The sequence below is a fragment of the Syngnathus scovelli genome, chromosome 12 (assembly GCF_024217435.2).
Source record: "Syngnathus scovelli strain Florida chromosome 12, RoL_Ssco_1.2, whole genome shotgun sequence".
NCBI lineage: Eukaryota > Metazoa > Chordata > Actinopteri > Syngnathiformes > Syngnathidae > Syngnathus > Syngnathus scovelli.
The window spans coordinates 9,962,475-9,988,735 of NC_090858.1; the positions used below are offsets into that span (position 1 = coordinate 9,962,475).

Consider the following 26,261-nt stretch of genomic DNA (forward strand, 5'->3'; position numbering starts at 1 on the left):
TAATATCCATATCTCCGAGGTACATTTGCTCCAAGCTGTGGGACAGATGTCTGTCTGGCACCTCTCTTTCTTTATCCCGTCACACAGAAATTCAAGGAGCTTACTGACAATCTAGGACAAAAGAGAGCTTGCAATGAGAGAAATGGAGCTTGAAGATATTGCTGTCAAGATATGCTGGGTGACAGCAGCTGTAGTGCTGTGCAAACATAGCATTGTTACTTTTTTTTTTAGGAGCATTTTTGTCATGATTTAACAATTTCCAGGTGTCTTAATAAAAGGCCTGATATTCTATCAAAAAACTGCCAAAGATGAATAATTACACCACACTTAATATCCGACTAATATCCACAACAACTTATTGTGTCTTCTGTTTTTATTTGATTCAAGTGTGATCCAAATTAATTGTGGGATGAATTAATTACAACCCCTTTAATTAAGTTGGATTTTCTTTTTCAAATTGTGTCCCATATGAGACCCTTTGAAAGCATACGCAGAAAGAATTTATTAGAAGCATGTGCAGGCTGTGACTTTTCACTTTCTCCCCTACACTAAAACAGATAGTAGCAGCGACCTGAATGTCCAAAAGGGTCCAAAGACTTAAATGTCATTCGACCTGGGTCCTTAACCACTATGCAAAGCTGCTTCCCATCTTAGTGATTCCTAAACCTCTCTTCCCATTCCATCATTTTAACAGGCTCACCCCAAAGGTTGCAGCCGTGGGGTGCGGATAGGCTTGAGTTTCCAAGATTGTTGTTTGCCGCTTTTATCCCTCATCTCACCCCTGAGCCTTAAATCCAGCTACAAGTGGTGGTGACACAGCAGCAGAGTACGTTATAATGTCAGTAAAGGGGGGAGGGAGTTAAGCCTTCGCAGTGGTAACTCAAGTCAGCATATGACACAGAGGTCAGAGTGCACAGGTTGAGCACAAGGATCAGAGCAGGGATGATCACTAGATAGGCTTTTGTCCCTGTGGGTTGCAAAGGATGTGGCTGTCATTTAAAACTTGGTTGTCTTCTTTGTGGTTACAATGTCATGCTTTTCCAGTGAGCTGAGGAATTTTATTTAGACTTAGGCACTAAAATGCCCCAAGTCCTCAACGAAGAGAATCTGCAAGTCATCACTCTTCTCTTTTTAGTTGTTTTCAATGACCAGGTGTCCAATATTTTTGCACGTTGTGGACCTGATGTAAGTACGTAGTTTTGAAAGTACATCGATGTGACACATGAATGTACCGTACCTTATGTACATTAAACTGCTTTGTGAGTCATGCAGCAGTCAGTGATGTGATAATGGTTCTCAGATTGCTGAGCTACACTGATGGATGCTCCTGCCAGCTTAATTTGGCACATATGGACCGCAAATACAGATCTGTCTCGATTTCGTATGTTACTGCAATGGCCGTGTGCATGTATGCGCATTTAAAAGCCAAATTTTGGGAACTGACAGGTGAAGCATTTGTAGGAGCAAAACAAAAAGTAAAATAAATATCTTATTTTGGAGCAGCTGTTCTGCACCATCAGGGCAGATGTGAGGTTTATCCCTAGATGCATTAGTCTTAAAATTATTGTCATCTATATTGAGATTAAAAGGTTGAGGAACTCCAAAACAAATTCCTAAACCTTTTTTGCACATTTGATCCACACTAATAATGACTAATATACCAATAAAACATTTTTTAATTACAGATTAAAAACACAACTGCATGAAATCATTACTGTTAAGTTGTTTTATTATGAAAATTTGCTGTAACAAAGCATCACAAGCAGTATCCAACTGCAGGTTTTAGTGAAATTAATGAGTGCAAAACACACAGGAGGGAAACAATTGTGGGCGCCATTGTAATGACTTTAGTGTATTGTATGTAAGTGTTATTACTTTAGTATGCAAATGTTCTTTTAAAATGGACTTCCTGCAGTGCTGTTTTGTACACACACTGATAAAAGACAAACAACACATCCATTTATTTTCTTTCTTTGCCGTTTATCTTCATTGGGGGACCTGGAGCCTATCCCAGTTTAGTTTGTGTGGGAGGGATACACGCAGGTCAAGGCCTCGCTATCAGTTTTCGAAAGGCTTCTAAAATGATATGTTGTTAATGATATAATGATGTTAAGAAATATGAAGACTTTGATCATGTTAATTATTTTCTACAATAATTATCAGCTTGAATTAAAAGTGTAAGAAACATCAATATGCATCACCATTTATGCAAATCTCTGCAAATGTTTCCATTTTCAGCGAGCAATTTTGTTTTTGTTTTTTGTAGAACAGGCCCACAGGCGATTCATGTGGTCCTTGAAGGCAACCCGGATTAAAGCGTAAATGCATGTTTTTGGTATTTGGGAAGAAGTCTGAGTACCTGCAGAAAACCCAGGCAAGCACAAAAATGCTAACTCCACTATTTATCGTGCTGCCTCATAGAACACAACAAAAATGTAAAATGAAGACAAGCGGCAAACTAAACTCTAACTACATAGCACACACAGTATCAAAATCACACAGAAATACCATCTCACACATTCAAATAAATCTGCGAAAGCAACTCTGAATATAAATATAGTCAGTAGTAGATAATACTCATAAAAACGTGCACTGCACATTAGAGCGACCGGTGCAAAGTCACATGTCCTTTTTGCCAAAGAACTTCTTAAAGACTGATTTGTTGCCAGGCCGGGGCAGACTCGTGTAGCTCGTGGGTGGGCAAGCGTTCCGCTGCCATCCAGCCACCATCACTGGTGGCATGCTACAGGTCTCACTGTCCATTGACTTGTCTCCCAGCACTAGTGTCACACTGTAGTTAGACCCTTTCTCCAGACCTCCGCAGTTCTGCTGCGTGGGTTTGATCTTCTGATAAGTTGCTAGGAGACACACAGAACGCAAATCGGCGACACACTCTCAGACGACGTATTGTCAAGGTCATTCAAGTTAATAGGCGTAAACTAACCAGAAGTGAAGGAGTGGGAGGGAAACTTGCTGCTCGGCCAGTCCTGATTGCTGTGTGGGGGAGACAAATGGGAGGAAGAGGTGTTGTCCCCACTTCCTCCCTGAGTCACCATCTGCTTACAGCTGCTGGCATCATAATCATCATCATCATCTTCTGTGGAAGAACAAGAAGGAAACAGAAAAGGCAGAAATGCACAATGTGCATGAATCACAATGACGTAAGAGCATAGACTGGTCATGGTATGCAAGGTCCCTCTAGTGATACTTGAAAGAATCACTGAATTAAATGTTCAAACTGCATTATGTTAGGGTGGCTTCAATTTTGGTTTGTTTGTACAATCCAGCATAATACATTTGTAAAGCGAGTTTGGTTGGAAGAAGTTTGTACTTTATACTAATGTAAAAACTCTGTTCCAATCCCTGTCACATATAATTCTAAAACCGTTAGAGGCCTACAGTATACTAATATTCAACTATTTTACTTATTCATGATGAAAGTTACGACTCTCTCATTGTTATTAATAAAATACTATGTATCTTATATATTTGTATTTTTACTTACACACATGCTTTTTCATGTTAATATCTATAATAATAATAATAATAATAATAATAAATAGTAGTATAGCATATCCAGTGTTATTAAAACTCATCAAGATCTTAATAAAAATAAAAAAGCCCAATGGCAATGACAGAACTGCGCATAAAACACATAAAATGATTTAATAAACTTTTGAGAGATAAAACCTCTGCCATGTTTTTGCCAAACACTGAGACCTACTACGCTACTGTATTTTTAATGTTGGTCGTGGTGTAGCTTTATAGACAGCCAAGATTTATTTATTTATTTATTTATTTATTTATTTATTTATTTATTTAACCGGTGTGGAAAATTGAATTACTAATATTGATTCAGTACAGGGTAGCAGTAAAACAATACTTGGCCTCCCCCTAGTGTAGAAGATCATAACTGCAATGACTCACCCTATTATGTCCATCTAAAAGACAACTCCCTTAAAATGTGTTTTTAAAGGACCAGTTGTGTTAAATGGATATTCTTGTGTTCAGCAATCATAATAATAAAATAATAATACATTTTAAGTCTTAAGTCTATCTGTCCCAATCATTTTGCTCAACTAAAAAAAGGTATTTCATTACAAACTGTATCTGTAAAAGTTGAAATCTTAATCTATTGTCTCATAATCATCTTTTGTTTACTTGGCATTTCTGATATTTATATACGTCTACAGCAAAACTAGAGAAATCACAGTTTCAATACTTTTGGAGTAGAGTGCACAGTCTGTATACATAGAAGACTCGAGGGCCTTACTGCAGGAGTGTCCATGTGTGGATGAAATGCTCGAATGTTCCTCCATACGTCTTAGGTGACTGTGCGGCAAGCACGTGAACTCTCTGGAGAGGACAACCATGTCTCTGGCTCGGTTCAGGGGTTTCCGTCTGGGAAACGTGGAGGTGACATCATGCTGGGAGGAGCAGTAGCATTTGGCCAGACCATAACAAGTTGAGCACAGAGGGGGGCTTCTGTTGGGAGGGACAGATGTTTTCTTTCCATTACAGAGTATTCATTGCAAGAGCAATGCTGTTAGGTTGGACAGGATCTTTTCTTACAAGGAAATGGGGACATCTTGAGCTACTGGGTTGCTTGATAACGCAGACACAGACTGACTTGCACCTTTTAAGATAGAATGAAAGATTAAATTGCATTGTCGTCTTACTGACATACTGTAAATCTCTTTACCTGTGATTGCTTGTATTTTGTTCATCCATTTATTCATCAGAAAGCGTGACGAGGCATTGAACAGATATTCAGAGCCATCACGTAACCTGAAGGCCACAAAAGTTGGAGATATTCAACAGTCCACTTTGTTCTCACAGCTAACCTCCTTTGGCACATCTCAAATCATTGTAATGCATTATGTTTTACGATCTTACCTCAAACGGAAGCAGTTTGGTTTCTTGGTGTACTCTGGTGCAGATGAACACTCGGCTCCAGTGAGGTTCAGCGGGAGGCCACGTGCAGAACTCTGCAAGGCAGCAAAGGCTGACCACTACTGAGCATATATTACTGTTTGATTTTATTATTCATGGATATTGTACTCACCCTCAGTGTTTCCTTTCTATCCTGATAGAAGCATAAGGTGTGACGATATAAGACCGTATGGTATGAATTCCAGCCTCTGGAGGCAGCCTGAGGAAATAAGATAAAAGTGTGCTGCTGACTGGGGACTTTACACTTGCTGACCGTGCTCACTTGAATAACAAACGGAAGCTTTCGTACTTTCTTTCCTCCCAGTTGAAGCTTTTGCTTCCTCTCGAGAGTTCCCTCCATGGATTGCAGATCAGGATTTTCATTCTAAAAGGCGTTATAAAAATGATTCTGGTTCTTCCATTCGAAGCAGACCAATGCCTAATGCAAAAAGATGCTTTCAATCTTACTAGGGTAGCGCAGCGCTCTCTTGTGGCCGTTGACGCGTCCTGCATATCCCTGGGTTCAAAGTTTTGAGCATCCTCGTTTTGGTAACGAAAACCATTTGAGTGACGCTGTTGAAAAGAAGATTCAAACAAAATGTGAATATCAGCCATCCCAAAATAAACATAAAATGATGTTTTGAATGATGATTTATATTTACTACTCTTTTCATGACACTGTATGTGGGGAAATTAGATTAGAAAGTATTCCTACTTAAAACTGGTTGGTGATTATGTAGCGGAAACAGAACATTGTGGTTGTCAGTATTTTGGAAACTCTTTTATGCTGATTTTAACTAACATTAAATGAGTAGTGTCACATCAGCCAAAGAACAACTATTAAATTTGGAAGCTGAACTACTTGGCACTGCCTGAGAAAACATTTTTTTTTTTTATATTGGTTTTGGCAGAGGCCTGAACTCTGCACTATGCTGGGAAAATGTGGGCAAACATGGCAAAATAAAACAAAAAGTCACATTAACAGAAGTAAGATGAATTGATTCAACAATTCAGGTCTGCATGGTCACCTTACCTTTGAACTAGCTGTGTGTTCTCCAATCTCCTCCCCACCTTTTGACTCTTCTTCATCTTCCTCCTCTCTGTATTGGTAGACATATTTCTGACTGTCACCAACATCTGGAAGTTTCAACTGATCTGCAGCTGTTTCGTTCACAACCACTAAGGTCTTGTCAATTTGATCCCCGTTTGGAAAAGCTGCCCAGGACCTTCTGTCTCTTACAGTCTGCGGCGGGCCCTGGAAATTCGGCTCCTTGCTGCCACCCAGGAGGTTCTGGATGTTAGACGGCAGCCTGAAATCGGCCACAAAGAGGTTGGGTTCTGAAACCGTGGCCAGGTTTCGATAGAGATTAGCTGGCAGTTTGCTGGTGCATGAGCTGGGCTCACTCGGCTGATCCGATGAGATGGGCTCGTCTTGGCTAGGCTGGTACATGATATCTGAACTGATACTCTGCCTCAAATTGCTAGTTTGATTCCAGATGCCTTCCAGCTCTTCTTCTTCCTCCTCAAACTGTTGATGGTCCAGGTGGACATGGTCTTGTTGTGGATCTTCTTTGGGTTTTGATGCGCCCACATTTTCTGTCATCTTCATGCGATCAATGCGTCCCACTTGAAGGGACATGAGCCTCCCAACCATTCCGGTAATCTGGGGATTATCTGGACAAAATGCATCAGGATGAAGTTTGATGCTGCTGGAGCTGGAGATACCCGAGTCTACCGAGTCTTGACGAACATTGATAGTTGATTTGACATTGACAATCATGTGAGAAGCTTGATGGGGACACTGTCCTGGCTTCTCATCATGCACACCTCGCGTGATTGGACTTTTATGGTACTTGTGTCCATTGAGGTCCCGAATAAGTGTATGGACATTTGGGCACTGGTGTTTATTAGCCGCAGTGCTTATGGCTAAAGTCGCTTGATTCACATAAATAGGAGGTTGAGAAAGCTTGCAGGTGTCATCCTCGACAGTTTTGAGTACCGGTGACATTTCATCCTGCTCCTGCTCGGCATCACCCTGCAGGTTGAACTGCCTTTTAGACGAACCATTACAAGATGCCAACGGATCCTCGTCTTTTTCCGGAGGAGGTGTGTGGAAATAGCCGTCATTATCAGGCAAGTCTTTCACAACTTCTGTTGACGTCTGTGTCTCAGAGATGATTGTGGCTCTGCTAGCAGTGTTGCCCGGGGATGGTCGGGTTTGTTTGAAGGAACTTAATTCTGTGTGCCGCTGGAAGTTTGGATCTGGATTAGTCTTATTGGATTCTTGAGGAGCTATAGTTATGATTTCCTGAATGCTAGGAATGAGAGTCATGTCCTTTGTCAAGTCAAAGCTTAACACAGAGCCCAAGGAAAGAAATCTGCAGCGGCCTGCCCCTTGGGTGGAGGTGAGTGGTCCCTCTGAAACAGCATATGGAGTAATAGCGTCCTCTCCAGTGCACTCTAACTCTCTCAGTGGCGGATTCTTTATGTCGTCCATAGAATCAATTCCATCCCCACACTGTGGCGAGCTTTTCTTCCTTCGACCGTCTTTGAGTGGCCAGGTATGCGTGTCATAAGTGACCGTCTCGCCGGCATAAAGGGGCTCATCTGCTTCCTGGTCGACACCCATGACTTTCTGGATGGTATGCCTGCGAGTGTCGTGCTTTCTCTTCCTCTTCTTGCCCATTCGCTTAAGGCTGCAGAATATGGAGTTGTTGACATGTCTTCCATTCAAAGGGTGGAAGGATACGCTCGTCGGAGGTGCTTGCGCTGTGGAAGGTGATGAAAAGGAGGATGGCGAGGCACTAGGGGAGGCCGAGGATGTCAAGCGGCTCTTTTGACGCGGGAGAGAGATACTTTCGTACACCGGGGCCACGGATGAGTTGTTATCCTTGACATGGAAGTAAGTACTCACCTATGAAGAGATAGAGAGACGTGTGAATGTTTTTTTCTTCTCTCCCATCAGAGAAATGTGTTGCCATTTTGCAGTCAGCAAAGAACTAGATCTGTTTCATGTGTTAATGATAGAATGAGCAATGAAAAAATACAAAACATTACTTATATTTGTGTGCAAACATTCAACCCATTTATTTCTATGAACTTCATATTATCATGCAAATCGTTAAGTGAAAGCAAAGAAAATAAAGTAAATCTGCATCTTTTGGAAGACCAAGAAACTTATTTCGTGATGTACTGTGAATCAAAAGTGACTGTCCCTGAGCTACATCTGTGTGGGGACATCTGGAACTGTGGAGCAAAAAAAAAAAAAAAAAAACAACTAAAAATGGAACCTAAGCTACTTTGAAGCTGTACTTAAGGTTGGAAAGGAGAGAAAAAGCAATAAAGTGGGAAACTAAAAACCATTTAAAGAGGTCCGGGAAACTTTACTGAATCTGTCATCACGACAACATCAGTGCTTACTACACATTAGAGTTACGAGAAGTTTGTTGGTAAAACGATAACCATCATACTTAAGAAAAGCAAGCTTATTTTTTCTTTGCTGTTGTTGACATGATGATGTGCTGACTGGTGTATATATGTACATAAATTCAATATGTTACTCGGTAGTTGATATTAAGCAGACCGAGTGAGAGGATTTTTTTTTCTCAGCCTGCAAATATGTTTGACAGCGAGCGGGCCAGCCAGCCCACATTGATCTCTCATGTTTTAGTATTGGGTTCAAATTTAGTATATGAGCTGTCTGTGAATATGAAAACTGAAAATCATCCCTTCCCTCATGATTTTTTTTTTTCTTCGTAAGTACCGGTACTGAAAACATATTACCGATGTCGTCAGTGACCTGCCCGCATCAACTTGACTTTCATCACATTGTGATCGACGTAAATCAAATCTGAAGTCATACCAGCTCATGGTTATATAGTAAAAATAACACACCCCTATTGCCCTCCCGTAAAATATCGCTCCAGTTATTGTGCATCATTAAAGCCGAATTTATAGGCTTCTTGTTTGCATTTATGAAGTTTGTGAGAGGAAAATTCTTAGCACTACCAATAAATTGTATTTTCACGTTTTTCGAACTGGCACGTGAACATTAACCAAAAACAGAGATTTGTGGTGCCGTGAGTAAAATCATATTTTGTCAGCAATAAGGTTTTCAAATATTTCGTCCAAGTGTAAAACGTCTCATCTTGGCAAATGGATTCCATCACGGGGAAGCTGCAAGGCCGGCTGCACCTTATACGGTGAAGGCACAGTAAATAACTCCACACAGCATGCAGTCTCAGCACACTTGAAGGAGAGCACAGCATGCGTTGTCAATTCACACCCTGCAATTTACCTCGTTTGCACTCTGCCGATAAATCTTTTTCTTTCGCTTTAAACTACCCAAAGTATTTTCCAAAAGCCCCTGGCAGCGCTTCCAGAACTTTTTACAGGCAGGCGCAATGGGCTAAAGGAGAGAGTGGGCAAAAAGACAATATATAACGGCCAAAGGAGAATGAGAAATGAACAAAAAGCAGATAGTCAAGGAGAGATGCTGTTGCTGTTCGTAATATCATTGCGATGTCTGAAAAGCCATTTGCTGGATGACCCAAAACTATAACTGTACTCACCCTGTGGAGAGCCTCTGAAGTTTCTTCTACATCATCAATCCAAACAGGTCGATCGACCACCTGCACCTGGCTGTCCCCTGTGTTACCAAAGCTGAGAATGAGGTTGACCATGCTCCCCAACGAGGAACTGCTGGGCTCCTTAATGACCGTGACGGCGGGTGTGGGAGACTCTGATCGTTGAGTTATACTTTTCATGACCTCATAGTCATCTTCTAACGACTTCTGTTTTGGTTGCTGTGCATGTCCAGGAAACGTTTCTGAGCTCTGGCTGTCTTCTCTCGCCTTGGATTTGCTTTCGTCTGAGATGATATTCAGAGACTGGCAGAATTCGTAAGAATTTGTTGACTGTTTAAAAAAAAAAAAAAAAAAAGACAGAAAACAGCCAATTAGGTAATAGAAATATTTTCATTTATTTTAAACCGTGTGTGCTATAATGGTGTATCTAGAGCAAACTTTTAAAATTTCAGGTGATTTTTCGCAAACGTACCTCTGATGGGGAGCACAACGTGGCCTCGGAGTAAATGTTATCTATTGGGGACTCCTGCATACTCTTTTTGTCATTCCACTCTTGTTTCTTTGCTATCCAGTGCACAGAAATCCACCCAAGCATACTCCGCAGTTCCTCTACCCGCTCTCCTACCTGGAACACATTACTAAGGGTCAGAAGGAAAATCATCCAGTGATCCAGTGATACATATAGAACCCAGCTCACCATCTGAGTGAGATGGTGTTCTTTGTCTAAAATGTTTCTCCCAGATGCTGCCAGCTGGTCAAACTCTTTAAACTTCTGCTCAATTTGTATATCGAGCTCTGTGGACTGCAGGCTTTGTCCATCTTCCCTCAAATGCAAGGTATCGGAGAAAATGCATGACCGGGTGTCCTCTGTCCATGAGCTAGTCACAGAAGTGGAGGTGAGGTAAGAGTTGTTGGAAGAGACAAGGAACAGACTTATGAGGATAGTCATTCATAGAATATGAGAATGACCAGACCTCCACCCAAAACGGACGTACATTAGCTTGTCAGGTTCAGACCAGGAAATGAGTTCTAACTTCCTGAACACGTCACATTTTAAGCTAAGAACTTTGCTCTATACTTTTTATAGATGTCCATACAAAATGAAATATGGCAAGAACATCTGGCCTTAAAGAAGAGCATACCCCTGCAATGAGCTTACATTATTGCAAGGTAGCTCCTGAAGAAGTCTTGGAGATGCAAAAATTCTTGCAGACGTGATTTGAGCTCCATCATACTTTTCCCCAGCTCCGTCCAGACCTTCAGTGTTGCCCGAATCTTGGTCCAGAATACTCTTTCTGGGCAGAGCTCCTTCAAGCGAGAAGCCTGGCTCTCCATATCCTTGACTTCATCAGTAAGAACTTCATAGTCAATCTGTGAGGATCACAGAATCCCGATTACACCATCATCTTTGGCACTGTTTTTGTGAGCATGTACCAGTTGTAATGTTGCCCATGACTTCATATGTTCTCTACAGCAGGGAAAACATATGGTCCACATATGTTTGATCACGCAATAGCAAACAAGCCATCGTGTCCACCTTTTTTCTTCCTTTTGACAAGGCGGTAATTAATCGTGTTAAAGGTTCTCTGGGAGCAATACTTTATTGCGTCCGTCTGCAACAGTGAGCATCAAGAACAGTGAGATAGGATTCCTGTCTCCTGACAGTATATTTATTTCAGTTTGTGGGATTAGGTCATTTCTGTTTCACTGGTATCAGGTCCAGATAGCTGTGCGTGTGTGTGCGCACATGACTCATACAGATATTTAGTGTTTCCAAACGTACACCACTAACCCTGTATCCTTCGGATGTGATACACCCATTAAACACACACATATACACACACAGGACAAAATCTGGCAGGAAACATTAATGCGTGAATCCTTAATCTAAAGCCAATCAATCAAAAATGATTCAAGACTATATTAGCCTTGGTGAAATTCTGAATTTGGAAAACAATATTTTGCTCACCTCAAGGTGGGTGTTCCTCTCCTGCAGAGTCTCAAAGTCACAGTTATCTGGCTCACATTGGACAGCCAGATCTGTCTCCTTCTCAAGGATCTCCAGGTTAAGCTCATTGCAGCCGCAGAGGCACTCCTCCAAGCACACAGCCAGTCTGGCTTGCTAGTATTACACACAAGTCATCATGAGAACTTGTAAAATTGTACTTTTTAGTCATTATTCCTCAGTGAGATAAACATTACAAATGTTATAAGGTGACGTCGATGCCCTTAGACATGTTTATGTGCTATCCTGACGTGCGCCGCATAAATCACATGACTTAAAAGAAAACGCCCCAAAAAAATGCTCATTTGTGGCCTTTTAAATCCATAGCATGCAAATCAAACCAGATGCTGCTATTTTTTTTTTTTTCCCCAATTGTTGGGACAGAAATTCTTTTAACTGAAAAGCTTTCTACCAAATAATAAACAGGTTTCTGGACTTATTCTTCTCTTCTCCAACCTGGCTCAGTAGCTCCTCTATGGATTGCTCGTGACTCTGTGATGGTCCTCTTTCTCCCACTGTGTCATTCGGTTTCGCCACCGTTTCTCCCAGTTCCTCCACATGGTCGCCCATGCTCAGATCAGCCTCACCGCTGTTTTGGAGTCCCAGCAAGTCAGGAATTGATGAGCGCTTACTGAGGAGAGGCTATAGAAAAATATCTATTATACTTTATGTACTTCCAAATGATTTTTATTTCAAAGTACCGTATTTTCCGCACTATAAGGCGCACTTAATAACCTCCAATTTTCTCAAAAGCCGCGCCTTATAATCAGGTGCGCCTTATAATCAGGTGCGCCTTATATATGGACCAATATTGAGCCACTACAGCAGGCGTGTCCAAAGTCCGGCCCGCGGGCCAAATGTATATATCTTATATATGGACAAAGTTTTAAAATGGGCCATTCATTGAAGGTGCGCCTTATAATCTGGTGCGCTTTATATATGGACAAAGTTTTAAAATGGGCCATTCATTGAAGGTGCGCCTTATAATCCGGTGCGCCTTATAGTGCGGAAAATACGGTAGTTCATATAAAGACAGAGGGGAAGACAAACAGGGAAAAAACAGGACTGGAAAAAAGTTATTTGGTATGTCTTACCTGATTGAAGCAATATTGACTACTGTCAAGCTCTTGACTCTCCTCGAGCGCCAAATGCTCCAAAAACTCAGTCAGCATTTGCTCGGAACTCTGCTGAGTCAGGGCGCTTTGGTACCTGGAAACATTTGAAACATTGGAAAATCAGGCACACCGAAATAATCACCTGCATTCCCAGTTGAGTGCCTTTCACCAAGGATATTTTACACACAATGTATCATCTGAGTTTATTTTACTGTGCAAGAACCATGTTTTGATGTCGTCATGTGTCACATAAACAAATCTAAATCAGAGCAAGGTTCTACCTACATGTGTGCAGAATTTACTTTTGAGATGGGAAACAGAGCCGTTTGAAAGGATATTTTTTCCACATTAAACGGGGTTGAAGTTGCTTGCGTTCAATGTTAATAAATGACACTGGCCCAACTGCGGGTTAGTGAGAGTTTTCTTGAGGTGTCTATTCCAGGCCCCGCTCATTACCTACTCTGAAGAACCTAAATGGAAACTTTTACCACTCTTTGTTTTCTTTAGTCAGTTTGGTGTTCTTTGCAGCCTGGTTTTTATGAGTATAGGTACATCTAATGATACAGCTAAATCCCAAGTTGTATTTAGTGACCATGGCAACGACCTTTCATGCTATAAGTCAACCAAAGCATGGAAAGGCTGAGTCTGACATTCATTGTGTGGTGGGGAAGTAGATGTCAAGACAGGTTTAGACATTATGTGCTCTATGAATCAGAAATGACTAAGCCTTAAACGGGTGAGCACATCGAAGAAAAAAAAATTCTGTGGTTATTCTGTATTTTTCTGTCTTAATAATAAAAACTCAAAAATAAATGAAATTACAACTGGCAAGCAAAACATTCATAAATCTCCCAGTTCATTGTTTAAAAAATTACATCTGATCTTACTTTCTGTCCATCTCTTCCATACGTAAGCCATGTGCATGTAGATGACTGCGGCCATGGAGACGCTCCACCTCTTGTCTGAGCGTATCGAGCTCGAGGCCACGAATGGCGACTTCTTTCACGATCCGACCACTCTCTCGTTCTTTAATTGACGTGGTTTCAGGGTCATAGGCTAGCGAGGACTCCTTCATGGAAATCTCCGTCGACTCCAGCCCGGCCTCTCGGCTTCCAAGTCTCTGTCGTACTTTAAAAACCTTTACAGTAAAGAAATGGAATGTCAAAGTTTGCGAGAGCTGTACTTTTCATTGCAAGAAACCTGGCCCAGTATAAGCAATGAAAATGTGGCTGGTTTGCCACTTATACTTTGTAAAATACCAAAGTCATATTCACTTAATGCCATTGTAAATCAAATTTGAGTCAACTTCAGACACGATCAGCTCTGGACATGAACTTTCTCACAAAGGAAAAACATACATAATCATCTGCCATGAGCAAATTCATTTCAAGAAAATTATTTCTGTCTGACTTGAGAGTACAAGTTATACGATGAATGTTACCCTCACGCCCAGGTCTTCCGAGGCCTGCAGGAATACAGCATTCCTCTGGTGTCTCCTCTGCAGCTCTTCCCAAAGTATCTCCAGCTGGCCGAGGAACTGTTCTATCCTGGTGCTGCCTGGATGCTGAGCACGGACCAACCCATAGCCCTCCTGAAAATTGGACATTCAGATAATTTCAATAACTGTCCATCGATTCGGCAAATTAGAAGTGAAAACTCATTCAGGCTGTAGCTTACTCTTTTGACCACCTCTATCCTGGCTTTGTTGGTGAAGATTTCTTGTTGCACTGCATGTTGGCACCTCCTGGCCTCCTCTAGTCCCTCGCATGTGGCTATAGAACACACTTGTGTGGCCATAGAAACATTTTCCTTCAGCCAGGACAAAGTCTGCGGAAAGCAATCAGGTTAAAGAGATGGGACGTTCGCTTACGAGAATAGGTGTTCACTGAAAAACAACACAGGAAAATAGCTCGCCAGTGTACTAAGAATTAGGTGCTGTTTCCATTCCAGACCTAATTAAAAAATAATAATAATTTGCATAGGTACATATGACCATCTTTAGTTTACTTCAGCATTGTGTCTGTAAGAACTAGCGAGCACAAATGGAGTACCAACTAAGTGGGTTGTGCAATGAAATTTGATGGCTTAAGAACGAGACACACGCTTTTTTTTTTTTTATATAAAATGATTTTTTTTGGGAGGTGTTGCTGGCAGAGGTAAGTTTACCTTGTCAGCTGACACAGTGAACTTCTGGAGCTGAATATGAAGCTGTGGGTGGCCTCTTAGGGCAGTGGCTTGCTTGGTTTCGCCTCTAGGCTCTCTGTTGGAAAGAACACACAGACATGGAACTCATATTATGACTTACATAAAGACTTTATTACATAAGAGCGAGGGAGTACAGCTCGACTGACATTACCTTTCCCTCCCTGAATGATGACTGATGATGACATCATCAGGCCCATCTCTCATGGGTAAAGAGGTGTGGTTCACACTTTGCTGCGCCTGGCTTTGCTTAGTACTCCCACAACATTCAGATGTACCCTGGCGGAAAGAATAAATTAGCAAACGTAAGATAAAATGTATTCCGCAAACTTGAAGCGAACTCATTGGCTGGGGTAAATGAAATACACAATGCTAATTACACAGTTGGACAAGACCAAGAATAACCCCAAAAATACTTCTCGCATGAAAACCACGACCACAAAAAGGCGAACTATGACAGTTTTCGGAAAACAAATACGGAACAAGATGGCCGTTCAAAGTTGTCATGAAGCTAACCCCTGATTTAAATGCCACATCCCAGTACAAGAAGGATTAATGGAGCCGACATCCATTCCCAACACATTTGCTTCTGTTCTCCTTTCTTCATAATATAAACAATCTGTCAAGTGTGCCCAACATCCAAAGATTATGAAAGTGATGATGTCAGACAGTGCAAGTGAATCTTTTGAAGTGGTATTCTGCTTTTCAGGCCATCTCGTTTCACAAGACACTTCTACCGACAGTGGTGTTGAAGCTCATCTGTTTTCGACTTGAGTGTCTTCCTATGAAGTGATGTCAGCCAAAAACTATCACTTAGCACCGAGTCCATCTGGTCTGCAGGCCTAGCGTCTGACAGCACTTAGCCGGAGAAACAAATCATGTTCGTGTTTACCTCCAGCAATAAAGAGACCGTACTACTGGCATCCATACTGAACCCACAATAAGTGAGCACAGGATGTTGATGTATACACGGGCAACTAAAATACTTTTGACAAGTGGGTGTATTTATGCACGATGCATGCGGTCAACAGTATTTGCACACTAGATCGTGTCTGTTAGCAAATAAAGCTGTCCAGCTGCAAATATTTCAGTGCCGTATTTTCCGGACTACAAGGCGCACCAGACTATAAGGCGCACCTTCAATGAATGGCCCATTTTAAAACTTTGTCCTTATATAAGGCGCACCGGACTATAAGGCGCACCATTAATGCATCATGTCAGATTTTTAATCCAAATCAAATCATTCTCCATTTTATCTTTTTTATTTCAACTTCAGACGCAACAAATGACTTTATAATCACAAAATAATGATCCATTGTCTTTTTGATTCATGATTTATAGTCTTCAGCGGGCCACTTATGATTGATTTCATGACACAATGCTTCTGGCCAGTTTAAATTTAGGAATTAGGTCCATATATAAGGCGCACCGGACTATAAGGCGCACTGTCGGCTTTTGAGAAAATTTTAGGTTTTTAGGTGTGCCTTATAGTCCGGAAAATCCGGTACACACAGGCGCCCGAGGTAAAACACAAAACAAGAGACAAATGACTTTTTACTATTTAACTAGTGGCTGTCTTATTGGTCGTTTGGGTTTTCTTTCAATTATCTTATCGTAATGCGTTTTGATGTGGTCAAGGATGCACACAGACCTTGCTACAATCTGATCGCCTGTTTAATAAAACACAAATGGCAATAAAAACACACGTTCAACCGAGAGCTGCTGGTGGCCACAACTTATGCCCACACACAGATTGACTGAGCCAACCTTTCCCAAATTTGGTGCATCCCCTCTCCATGACGTCACTAACGACTCAACTGGCCCCGCCCTCACTCACAGCACAACAGACATTACATTATTAATTGCACAACTAACAGTAATGACTCACTTAGATTAAACTGAACATAGCTACAAGCATTTTCTTGTCGAGAGAATGGAGAACATTTGAACTTTTATACAAATTACACACTAATACTGATGCTACACAGTCAAGCAATTTCTCTGAGGCATACTCACAGTTTGTCATTATAAGTTTATGTTCAGCTCTGTCTAAGTAGCAACATTCTTTTCTTACATGGTTGCCAGAATATAATTTCATTTTATGATCCACTCGCCTGCCATCTATGAACACATCAATGGCTGTAGTTTGCTCAGGAGGTTGAGCCAGGATATTATTCTGCCATAAAGTAAAAGGCTATGTAAACCAGTTGACTTTGAGGTGAAGGTAAAATTGTGTTTGCGCTGGCCCAGCCTTTACCAAGGTTGCATAGTCAGAGCTTGACAGATTTCATGGAACCTTGTGCAATACTTAAACCGGGTGTTCTTGCGGTAGCTACAAATTAGTATTTCAGGACAGAGGGGAATAAAAAGTATAATGTTAATTTTGGGACCGTACTATGAAATCTGACAATGTACTGCAATACATTATCGAATAGAAGAAATGAAAACATGCTTGTTGGGTGTCCGTGCTCACATCTAACCCCGGAAAACCCTTCTCAAACTATAAATAAGGCATTTTCTAAGCCACGTGTCAAACTCGAGGCCAGATACGGCCCACCACATCGCTAGTATCATACGGTAAGACCTACATTGCTTACCGTATAGTCTTCCATGTGACTCTGCTTTTCTCTACCCAGCTTTCCCATGCTCGTTTGAGTCTCTGTTCCCATATTGCTTTGGAGTTCTTGGGTTGGTGTCAAGGGGTCAGCATCTTCCCTGGTGAATGTGGAGCCCGTGGGGGGGAGGGCTGTCCGGTCACTCCTGCAGGACAAGCAGAGCGAGAGATTGCTGTGGTGCTGACAGCAGGGCCCCACAATATACTCCAATTATGGTTGTGAATTTTCTGCCAGCGTTTGTGTCTTTTGGATTTAAATAGCCAAGGCACACGGCTTAAATGACAGCGGTTACGTCATTTATGGAACTGAAGATTGTCCCCGAGTAGGACATGCTGTGAGCATTTCATGGTCGGGCAGGGATGAGCATGATTCTTCCCAAAGATATTTCCTCATTTGGTATTTTGATGATGGCGGTGGAGAGCGTTGTCTAATGTTGATCCAAATTCTCCATGGGTGTTCTCTTGGGCTAAGATGTGGTGACTGCAGAAGTTGTTTCTGCATGAATTCATTCAGCCTTTCCTATTAATTTGGCATCCTATACATATAGTACATAAAACTTGTTATATTACTGTCAGCCTTGAAATAATCTTTTTTTTTTTAATTATCCATTTGCATTGTGGACATTATACTGATTTAAACACATTTTGTTTCCACTGATGATTGTCTGGTCTTATCCCAGACATTAAAACTGGTCCTTCTTTAAAATTTACTATAAATTTAAATGTATAAATTTATAAATTTAAAACGTTTTACTGAGCTGTGCTCACAGGACCATCGTTGTTGTCTTATCCGGATCTGCTGGCTTACCTGAAAACTTTCTGAAGAGAAACCCAGCAGTCCTTCACCTCACTCTGCTTCTGTGTTACACCAGCAGCCAAGGCAGGGTGGAGATTTGAAAGCTGGGATACACTGACATCTAACATCTAAGTGCACACATGCATGTTGGTTAGGTGAGGAGTGTTCCTGAAAAATACTTTTAATTATTCCTTATTTACCATGATTTGACTGGCAATGTCACGTATTTCTCTGTCTCCGAAAAGGCCTGGCTCTTTTGAGGCAAATATGCTTTTCATCTGAGATAAAAGCAAATGTGTCAGTGATGTCATTTCCATGTGTTGGACAGGGAAAAACATCATGAAGATGAATTAGATTACCATGTTATTAATGGCAAATAACGTATTGTCAGCCTGCTGGTAAAATGAGGACACTTCCAATGCAAGGTGTAGATTGTCTTTGTGTTTTTTCAGATGAGACTGCACCTTCAACCACCTGTAAATAGCAGAAAACAATTGAAAAAAACTATTTTAGTACATCTTGAACACGTGTCAAACTCAGATACGGCCCGTGGCATCATTTTATGTGACTCTAAAGGCAAATGATGTGTGTAGACTTTGTTTCTTGTAAATTGTCTTCACTTTTAACAACACTGAGATAAAATACAGGTTGTTTTTTTTTTTACTGACCCCCCCTTTAAATTCAATTGATAAATAGTTGATCAATTTAGTGGCTTCTGATTTCAAAACTAGTTTTCTATCATTTTTTGTGTATATATAACAATGTAAGTCAATCATACATTTAGTATATGGCTTCAACGGAAACTATAGCATCAATGTGTCCCATGACAAAAACGAATTTGAGACCCTTGATCTTGAAGGACACTCACATTTTATTGATATTTTTTCTCCTGCTGGAGATGCTTTTACTATCAGACTTCCCTTGTTTCTCCAATTTTAGAGCCATGTGATTGATCTCTTCATGGAGGGTTCTATACAGCTGTTCATCCTGCAGTAAAGAAAATAAACCAACAAACTTAAATACTGTATTTTCCGCATAAGGCGCACTGGATTATAAGGCGCACCTTCAATGAATGGCCCATTTTAAAACTTTGTCCATTTATAAGGCCCACCAGATTATAAAACGCACCTTCAATGAATGGCCCATTTTGAAACTTTGTCCATTTATAAGATATATACATTTGGACCGCGGGACGGACTTTGGACACGCCTGCTGTAGTGGCTCAATTTTGATCCACATATAAGGCGCACCTGATTACAAGGCACACTGTCGGCTTTTGAGAAAATTGGAGGTTTTTACGTGCGCCTTATAGTGCGGAAAATACGGTAATTACAAATGAAGAAAAGTTGTGCACCCAAAAGCAACACAAAATACAGTACATTGAGTATATATGATGTGTTTAACCATACTAGTTGTATTTAATTTAACACTTAACTTTGATGTAAAATGTTCTGCTTTGTTGTTTCTGAATATGACTGTTCACAATTATTGCTAGCGCCCACCTGTTTCAAATCTAAAATTCTTCTGGTTAGCTGCATTTTGTCAACGTTTGCACCCAGGACATTAACAAGAGACTGCTCCTCTTCCTGTTGGCACACATAAAAGACGGAGTTTATAGGCTCCATTAGTTGGGAAACCAGACATTTTTTTAGAGGGAACAAAATAATATCACATTGTACCTGCGATCAAGGAAAGGCATTAACAGACCCCCCCCCCCCCCCCCCAGCATGAATAGATGAGCAAATACTGTAAATAAGCAATCAAAATTCAATTTAAAGAAAAAGCATCCGCCACTCTATTCATGCAGTAAATGTTTTTTTGTTTTTTTTTGTTTTTTTAACAGCAACTGGGTACAGCAACCCAATAAGGAAATAAATGCAGGGAATAAATGTACGTGAAATTAGAAAATAAATATTGAATTGGTTAATATCTGTAATTGTTGATCATTTGAAATTTAGTGTTGTCAAAAAAATTATACAAATGGTAAAAACAGCCTAAATGGTATGATGTACAAGAATGAATAGCTCCACTTTACCTTCTCTTTAATCCATGTCTCAAGTTTGTCCACCTTTTTGTTGAACTCCTGCAGGTTTTTGGATCCTCCCAAGACCCTGGACTGAGTGGCAGCTGTCTGTTTCAGAATGTTCCATTGATCTTTCAACTGACTGAGCTGATTCTTCACAAGGTCAGAGGTGGGATTCAGTTTGCAGATCAGCTGATCACCTGTCTTTTGAAAAAGAGGTGAACAAAAGGAGCAATTTAATATCCTACAGAGTCTTTCATTTAGTGTTTTTGTGTGAAATTCGTCTACTCAAAAATAACCCCAACAACTCTCGATTATGCTTTTTTGTTGGTTTCTGAAGTTCTGGGTATATTTATTATCTGTAATCTACCGTTTCCGAACATTTTCTTCAAAAGATGACTATTCTAAACTCTTTGTGTGCTTAACTGTGATTAATGGTTTCATTCAAATTTTTCTTAAATGTCAAAGTAAGTTTGCATTTTATTTTACTGGCAACATTGTAAATATTCACTGTCGTACAAAAAAAAGAAAAACCTACCTGATTAAGTTGAATTAGAGTGTTGTCAAAGTCTTTAAGATCTCGCTGAAGTATCTGTGAGGCTTCATCCCAGTCCTGCAGGGGGCAGCCCTGAATTTTCGAGTCGTCCTTCAGGTCTTGCAGTTTGCTTTTGCTCCACGTCTGAGCCTACAAAACCCATTTCCTCTTTGTTAATTTCATTCTAATCTCTTTTATAACAAGCAAATCCAATTTTCTTACACAATATACAAACACATTTTATAGAACAGTATAAATTCTGTTAAACGACTGTCGACGCCTACTGCTTGCATGACATCAGATGTGTTACCTCTCAAGACGTGTTAGTAAATACAGTGCTATTTCTGCTGATGAGGAGAGCAAGGAGAACTTGGCTTCGAGTGCTTCAGGCACATCAAGAAACTCTTTGTTCTCAATTTCATCTTATGCAGAGCAGTATTTTCACATGGCAGCTGCCAGGACACGATTGCATTAAGCTTTGTGGAGAGCAGACTTGTCTGGCTGATGACATAAATAGTTAGAACTCAAAAGTAGGTGACAAAATCCAAAAGCAGTTTATTGCCAGTTATAAAGTGCCAGCAATTCTTTCAGTCCCAATGATTGATTTGATAAATTAATAGTCTGGTACTGGCACTTCCAGTTCCAAACAAGACCAAAGTTGGAGCCTACATAAATCAGTAAAACTTTTATTTTCCACAGAGCTCTTCTTGTGTACTTTATCAAACGGCAAACTACAGCTCAGTGCACACATAAGCCATTACAATGTCAACACGTTGAGCCTAAAGGAATATAGAATAATAAGAAATATTATAAAGTCACTTCCAACATCTAGACCACACATGACAAGCCACTTTGCCCAAGAATGAAACGTGCGATGTCACTTGGCTTCAGAGAAGTTTGTGTTATGTTTACGGGCCCCTAGAGGCATCCTAGGTATTTCGGTGTAGAACAGAAGGAAAAGAGTTTGACAAAATGTGCCTGCTGTTATCGCCTCAATCTGGAAAGCTCTCATAGCTCACAATGACCTCATACAGGAAGTCTATGATTCCCTTGTTTCTTCCTGTCCACTCTGCACGACAATGGCTTGTTGATCCCAATGTACAGTTGGGCCTTGGTCAAACCCCAAAAGAAGAGCGCTAATGTTGGCAGTTTAGATTCTATCACTGCTTCTATAATGTGAAAAATCTGTGACAATATTGAAAACAAAGATGCCTTTGGTGAATAAAATTTGAAATAAATATGGCCCTGTTTCAGACAGCCTTTTAGTCCTAAAAAGCCTCATTTTAGCAATTGAAGGTAAAAACAAGAACACAAGTGTACATTTTTACAGGTTGTAAAATGTGGACGATTCAGCTATGGTTTTAACTGCTGCAGTAATGTGGCTTGGCTTGGAAAACAACTGTGAGAGTGCAGGTTTTTAGACTTTATCATGGAAAGAGTTGGTGAAAGTGGTGTTTTGCAGAAGAAGTTTTCAATACAGCTGTGCTGACCGGCTTTGCGTCCTAACGTCAAGCATTAAGCCAATTCAAAATTTCCAACCCTAAATAATTACATAAAGCATGTAATTCAGCAACAATCAATTTCTTATGGTTGTTTCTTAAAAACTCAAGCATCACTGACCTTAAGGCTATGTTTGCTAATATGAACAATGAACTACAGTATTAGATTGTTTTTAACACAAAAACATTTCCCGAACAGTTCATCGTATTAAAATGGACCGATTCATATTTGGCCAAATTGCCTGCGCAAAATGTCCTTCTGCCAAACTCACAGGTCCGCCGGCCTGGAAGTAAGGATGAGATAACGCGCCCCGTTCTGCAGCTCATAGAGCCTTGCGGGGCCATAGGCGTGAAGAGATGGAGCCAAACAATGATCTCATCCCTAAATAATTGCTACACTTGTGGCGCTTTTCCCTCCTCGTCTCCCCTTAGCTAAACACGGCTCATTCAGTTCCTGGGACCAAATAAGAAGCAGTACATATTTTGGCTGATTCCATTCTTAGGCATAATATACAGCTTATAAAAGAAACACAGTCTCACACTATTCCTTTTGTGGTCACAAACGGAAAGCAGTGGAAGACTGCACAGGTTGACTTTCAAGTTGTTCTCATTTATTTTTTAAATAGAAAAGAGCTCAAAATACTGATAATAAGTTTAAAAAATTGCCTAAATTGTTTTTAATAGTATGAAAAAACTTTAACTGAAGATTATATTTTATATAAAATGTTAACATTATGACTAAAAGGCAAAGTTAAAGTATAAAAAATATACTGATAATAAGTTTTAAAAAATGCCTCATTTGTTTTCAATAGTATGAAAAAAAAACTTTAACTGAAGATTATACTTTATATAAAATTTTAACATTATGACTAAAAACTACTAGTCAACTTTGAAAATCCTTGGCAGACAGAATGGAGAAGGTAGTGTACCCCCACTCCCCCCCACATTTTTATGGAAGATGCATATTAAAAAAAAAATAAATAAATAATAATAATAATAATGATGATCCTGTATTGCAGGAAGTCTCATTTCTGGTTCAGTGTTTATTATGACACAATTCCGCTCTACCAACATGAGCGCTAATGTATGATGACATTCCAAAATAAGAAACAACAACAAATAAACATTTAGGGGAGTTGATCTTTTATATCTTCACTGATCTGAAGTCATAACAAAATTAGTGCGGTTACACATGATGCTGGTTTGGCATCTGAAGCATATTTTCCCCAAAATTTTGATTTATGAAATTGTATCATTTTTAGGGTGCTTGGAAGTTCCAATGTAGGTTTAAAAACCTTCACATTAATGTGGAAAAGTCTCTTCACATTAGAAAAGGTTGATGGATGGTAGCAATGACATTCATTAGGATTCTAAATATATTCCATTTAAGAGGGGCAGCCAGGTTCCTGCTATATTACTCAAGAAAGGGAATATTACGCACAAGTAGTAACCACAATACAGTTTTAATAAACTGCTTTTTCCATTTTCTGTTTGTCTATCAATCAAGAGGTCATTACAGCATCGTTAAAACAACATATTTACTGGTGATCACTGCACGACAATTAAATCCAGTTCATAATTGTACATTTTCAGTTAGTTACTGTCGTCAGATATGTAATATGTGTTACAAAATATATATTTACCTGCAGTACTTTCTTGTTGAAGAGAGATGTGTGCTGACTATAGCAGTCACTCTTGGATGTAACATTGGTCAGCGCTTCACTCTGTGTGTGATGCTGACATTTTTGAGGGTCTTTCTCCTGTCAGACAGACAACGGGAAATTTAAATGTTAGTCTGAAAGTTCACAAAAATGTCGTCGTTAGGATTCATGCTGCTTGTACGGATGTCAGGGGATTAACCAGTACATCTTCAGTGCCCATGATTCCGACATGCCGTTTCAGTAAGACTGAAAACATCCCAAGGCCAAACAACTCAATCATGTCAGCATTATATCTAATTTTAAAAAATGAGCATAATGTTCCCACTAGTCAAGCATTCCTGAAGCTCTCCGGCCGGGAAACACCTGGGTACATGGAGGAAGCAGGAGCTGGCAGATTCTCAAGTGTCTGCTATTAAACATGGGCTTGCAATGCCTGTTTCTATCTCCTGCTCAGTTTTTATCTTTGGCTACAAATAAATAAATAAATAAATAAATAAATAAATAAATAAATAAATAAATAAATAAATAAATAAATAAATAAATAAATAATGGGGCCAAGAAAATACATTGTTTGATTTGTTAGCACGGGTGGCAATGAAGATGTAATTGCATGACCTAAAAGGATGAGGGAGGCCATCGCTGTATTAGTGTGTTATTATTACCGGCCTCCATGTGGACTTTACAATGTCTTTTCTTTTGTTAACATCTTCCCTGACCTCATGTTTTCCAGTGAGCACTGCCTCTGAAGGGTGTGCTGTAACAGAGCACTACACACACACACACACACACACACACACACACATGAAAACAGAGATGACTTCAACGTAGACCTTGCCAAACATAACACGCTTCGCCCAGTGTCATGCAACACACTACATACAGTAGGCTAAAGCGGATTGGGTTATTCTGCTGACTGATGACTTTTTCCATTTAGTGACAGCCAAACAAGAAGAAATTGAAGGACTCAAACTGCCTTTGTCATAGTGCCCCATAAATGTGTCAAATATGGACATGCAGAGGGCAAACAATATACTGTAAATTCACCAGCACTAATATAACAGATAAAAAAATAAATATTTTTTCAAAAAAGAAAAAACATGAATTTCTACTCATTTGAGGGAGGAAAAAAACACAACAGTACATTTAACATTCAGATTTTAAAAAATCATCTTACCTGTTGGATGGACTTTTGTCGATTTAGTTTTGGTTTGGTTTGCCCCTGTATTGCTGGATAATCCTCGCCATTGCTTGTTTTCAATAAAACCTTTTATTTTGAGACAAATTGCATTGTTGTTAATGATATATGTAAGCTTGTAAGCCAGCATGATAAATCTATCACAAATATTCTTCCAATTAGGCTGCAGCATCATGATGCAGAGACCTGTTCATTAAATCTAAAGCTTAAAGGAGAGAAATTAATACATTAAGACTAATACTCAAAGAGCATTTAGCAACTTAAATTTTATACATTACAAAATGAAACATAAAAATCATGGATGGTAAGTTTTGTAAAAATAACACATTTAAATATGAGAATATAGAATATTTTAGGATCGTCCTAATCAGAATACAAAAACAGGACTCTGGTGCGATGAAACAATCTTTTTTTTTTTTTAAATGTCGTTTAAATATCTTGTACCTTGAACTGAGAGTGAGGTTTATTGTCACAATCAACCCCGACGATCCTCGGAAGACTGCAATCACATGTCGCGCTGATGTTGTTATTGTTGTTGTGGTTTTTGGATGTGCTTCCCAAAATTGATCGCTGTCTTAGTCCCACAGAAATGGTGTTCTCTGGGCTTTTCTTACTCCCAGAAATTGTGATCTTTTTGATGGCTCTAGAAACAGCAGAAGAAGACGCGAGGTTCTGGTTCAGGTGGTCTTCTGCGATCATGTCTTCCTGTTTGTGTTTCCCGGGGGCTACCCGCTGGTCGGTGGGCGCAACCAGGCAGGGGCCATGTGCGCAGACCTGCTGTCGGCTGAGGTAGAGCGAGTTCAGGTTCTGCTGCAGTGTGCAGTTATCAAGGTTCTGGCATTGCAAATAAGTCTCGGAGAACTCCTGGCATTTTGGCACGGCGGGAACCGACAGCTTAGTCCCAATTGTGAAGGGCTGTATCTTCCTGACAATACTCTCAGACATGGTCAGTGCCTTGATGAGATAAAACTCCTGGAGACCAAATTGCCGTTGAAAAGAAAAGTTTCACTCTCCTCACTCACCACGTCTGCTTGTCCAGTCTCTGAGCTGCTGACAAGTGGAAGGTTGAACGGCAAGTGAAGGGAGAGCTCAGTTGTC

At 40.2% G+C, this 26,261-nt stretch overlaps 1 protein-coding gene across 4 annotated transcripts; it reads right to left on the minus strand.

Moving 5' to 3' along the window:
- Nucleotides 1-1,711: 1,711 nt before the first annotated feature.
- On the minus strand, nucleotides 1,712-26,261 carry LOC125978835 (uncharacterized). 4 transcript variants are annotated; one of them, XM_049736605.1, is made up of 35 exons: nucleotides 25,608-26,261; nucleotides 25,143-25,232; nucleotides 24,631-24,735; nucleotides 23,951-24,067; nucleotides 20,812-20,958; nucleotides 20,286-20,477; nucleotides 19,753-19,836; nucleotides 19,119-19,237; nucleotides 18,610-18,724; nucleotides 18,451-18,528; nucleotides 18,263-18,378; nucleotides 17,438-17,600; nucleotides 14,995-15,119; nucleotides 14,805-14,898; nucleotides 14,316-14,465; nucleotides 14,086-14,229; nucleotides 13,526-13,776; nucleotides 12,618-12,732; nucleotides 11,980-12,165; nucleotides 11,488-11,640; nucleotides 10,678-10,889; nucleotides 10,216-10,396; nucleotides 9,991-10,143; nucleotides 9,504-9,848; nucleotides 9,230-9,340; nucleotides 5,966-7,846; nucleotides 5,401-5,505; nucleotides 5,243-5,317; nucleotides 5,066-5,152; nucleotides 4,897-4,988; nucleotides 4,703-4,788; nucleotides 4,573-4,636; nucleotides 4,274-4,485; nucleotides 2,945-3,097; nucleotides 1,712-2,858 (listed from the first exon to the last, which is right to left on the minus strand). In XM_049736605.1, exons 1-35 carry the CDS (start codon nucleotides 26,106-26,108, stop codon nucleotides 2,620-2,622), a joined length of 7,041 nt encoding a protein of 2,346 aa, XP_049592562.1. In that variant the 5' UTR covers nucleotides 26,109-26,261; the 3' UTR covers nucleotides 1,712-2,619. The 4 variants fall into 4 exon arrangements, with proteins under 4 accessions (XP_049592562.1, XP_049592561.1, XP_049592563.1 ...); XM_049736604.1 differs by having other exon boundaries at nucleotides 14,080-14,229; XM_049736606.1 differs by lacking the exon at nucleotides 24,631-24,735 and having other exon boundaries at nucleotides 14,080-14,229.

What these genes read in the sequence shown, in the direction of transcription:
- LOC125978835 (XM_049736604.1), bottom strand. Translation starts at nt 26,108, where the DNA reads ATGTCTGAGAGTATTGTCAGGAAGATACAGCCCTTCACAATTGGGACT. An exon ending in ATGGAAGAGATGGACAGAAA is followed by an intron (nt 12,733 to 13,525) that starts GTAAGATCAGAT and finishes AAATGTTTCCAG; the next exon opens with GTACCAAAGCGCCCTGACTC. An exon ending in GAGAGCGCTGCGCTACCCTA is followed by an intron (nt 5,318 to 5,400) that starts GTAAGATTGAAA and finishes AACGCCTTTTAG; the next exon opens with AATGAAAATCCTGATCTGCA.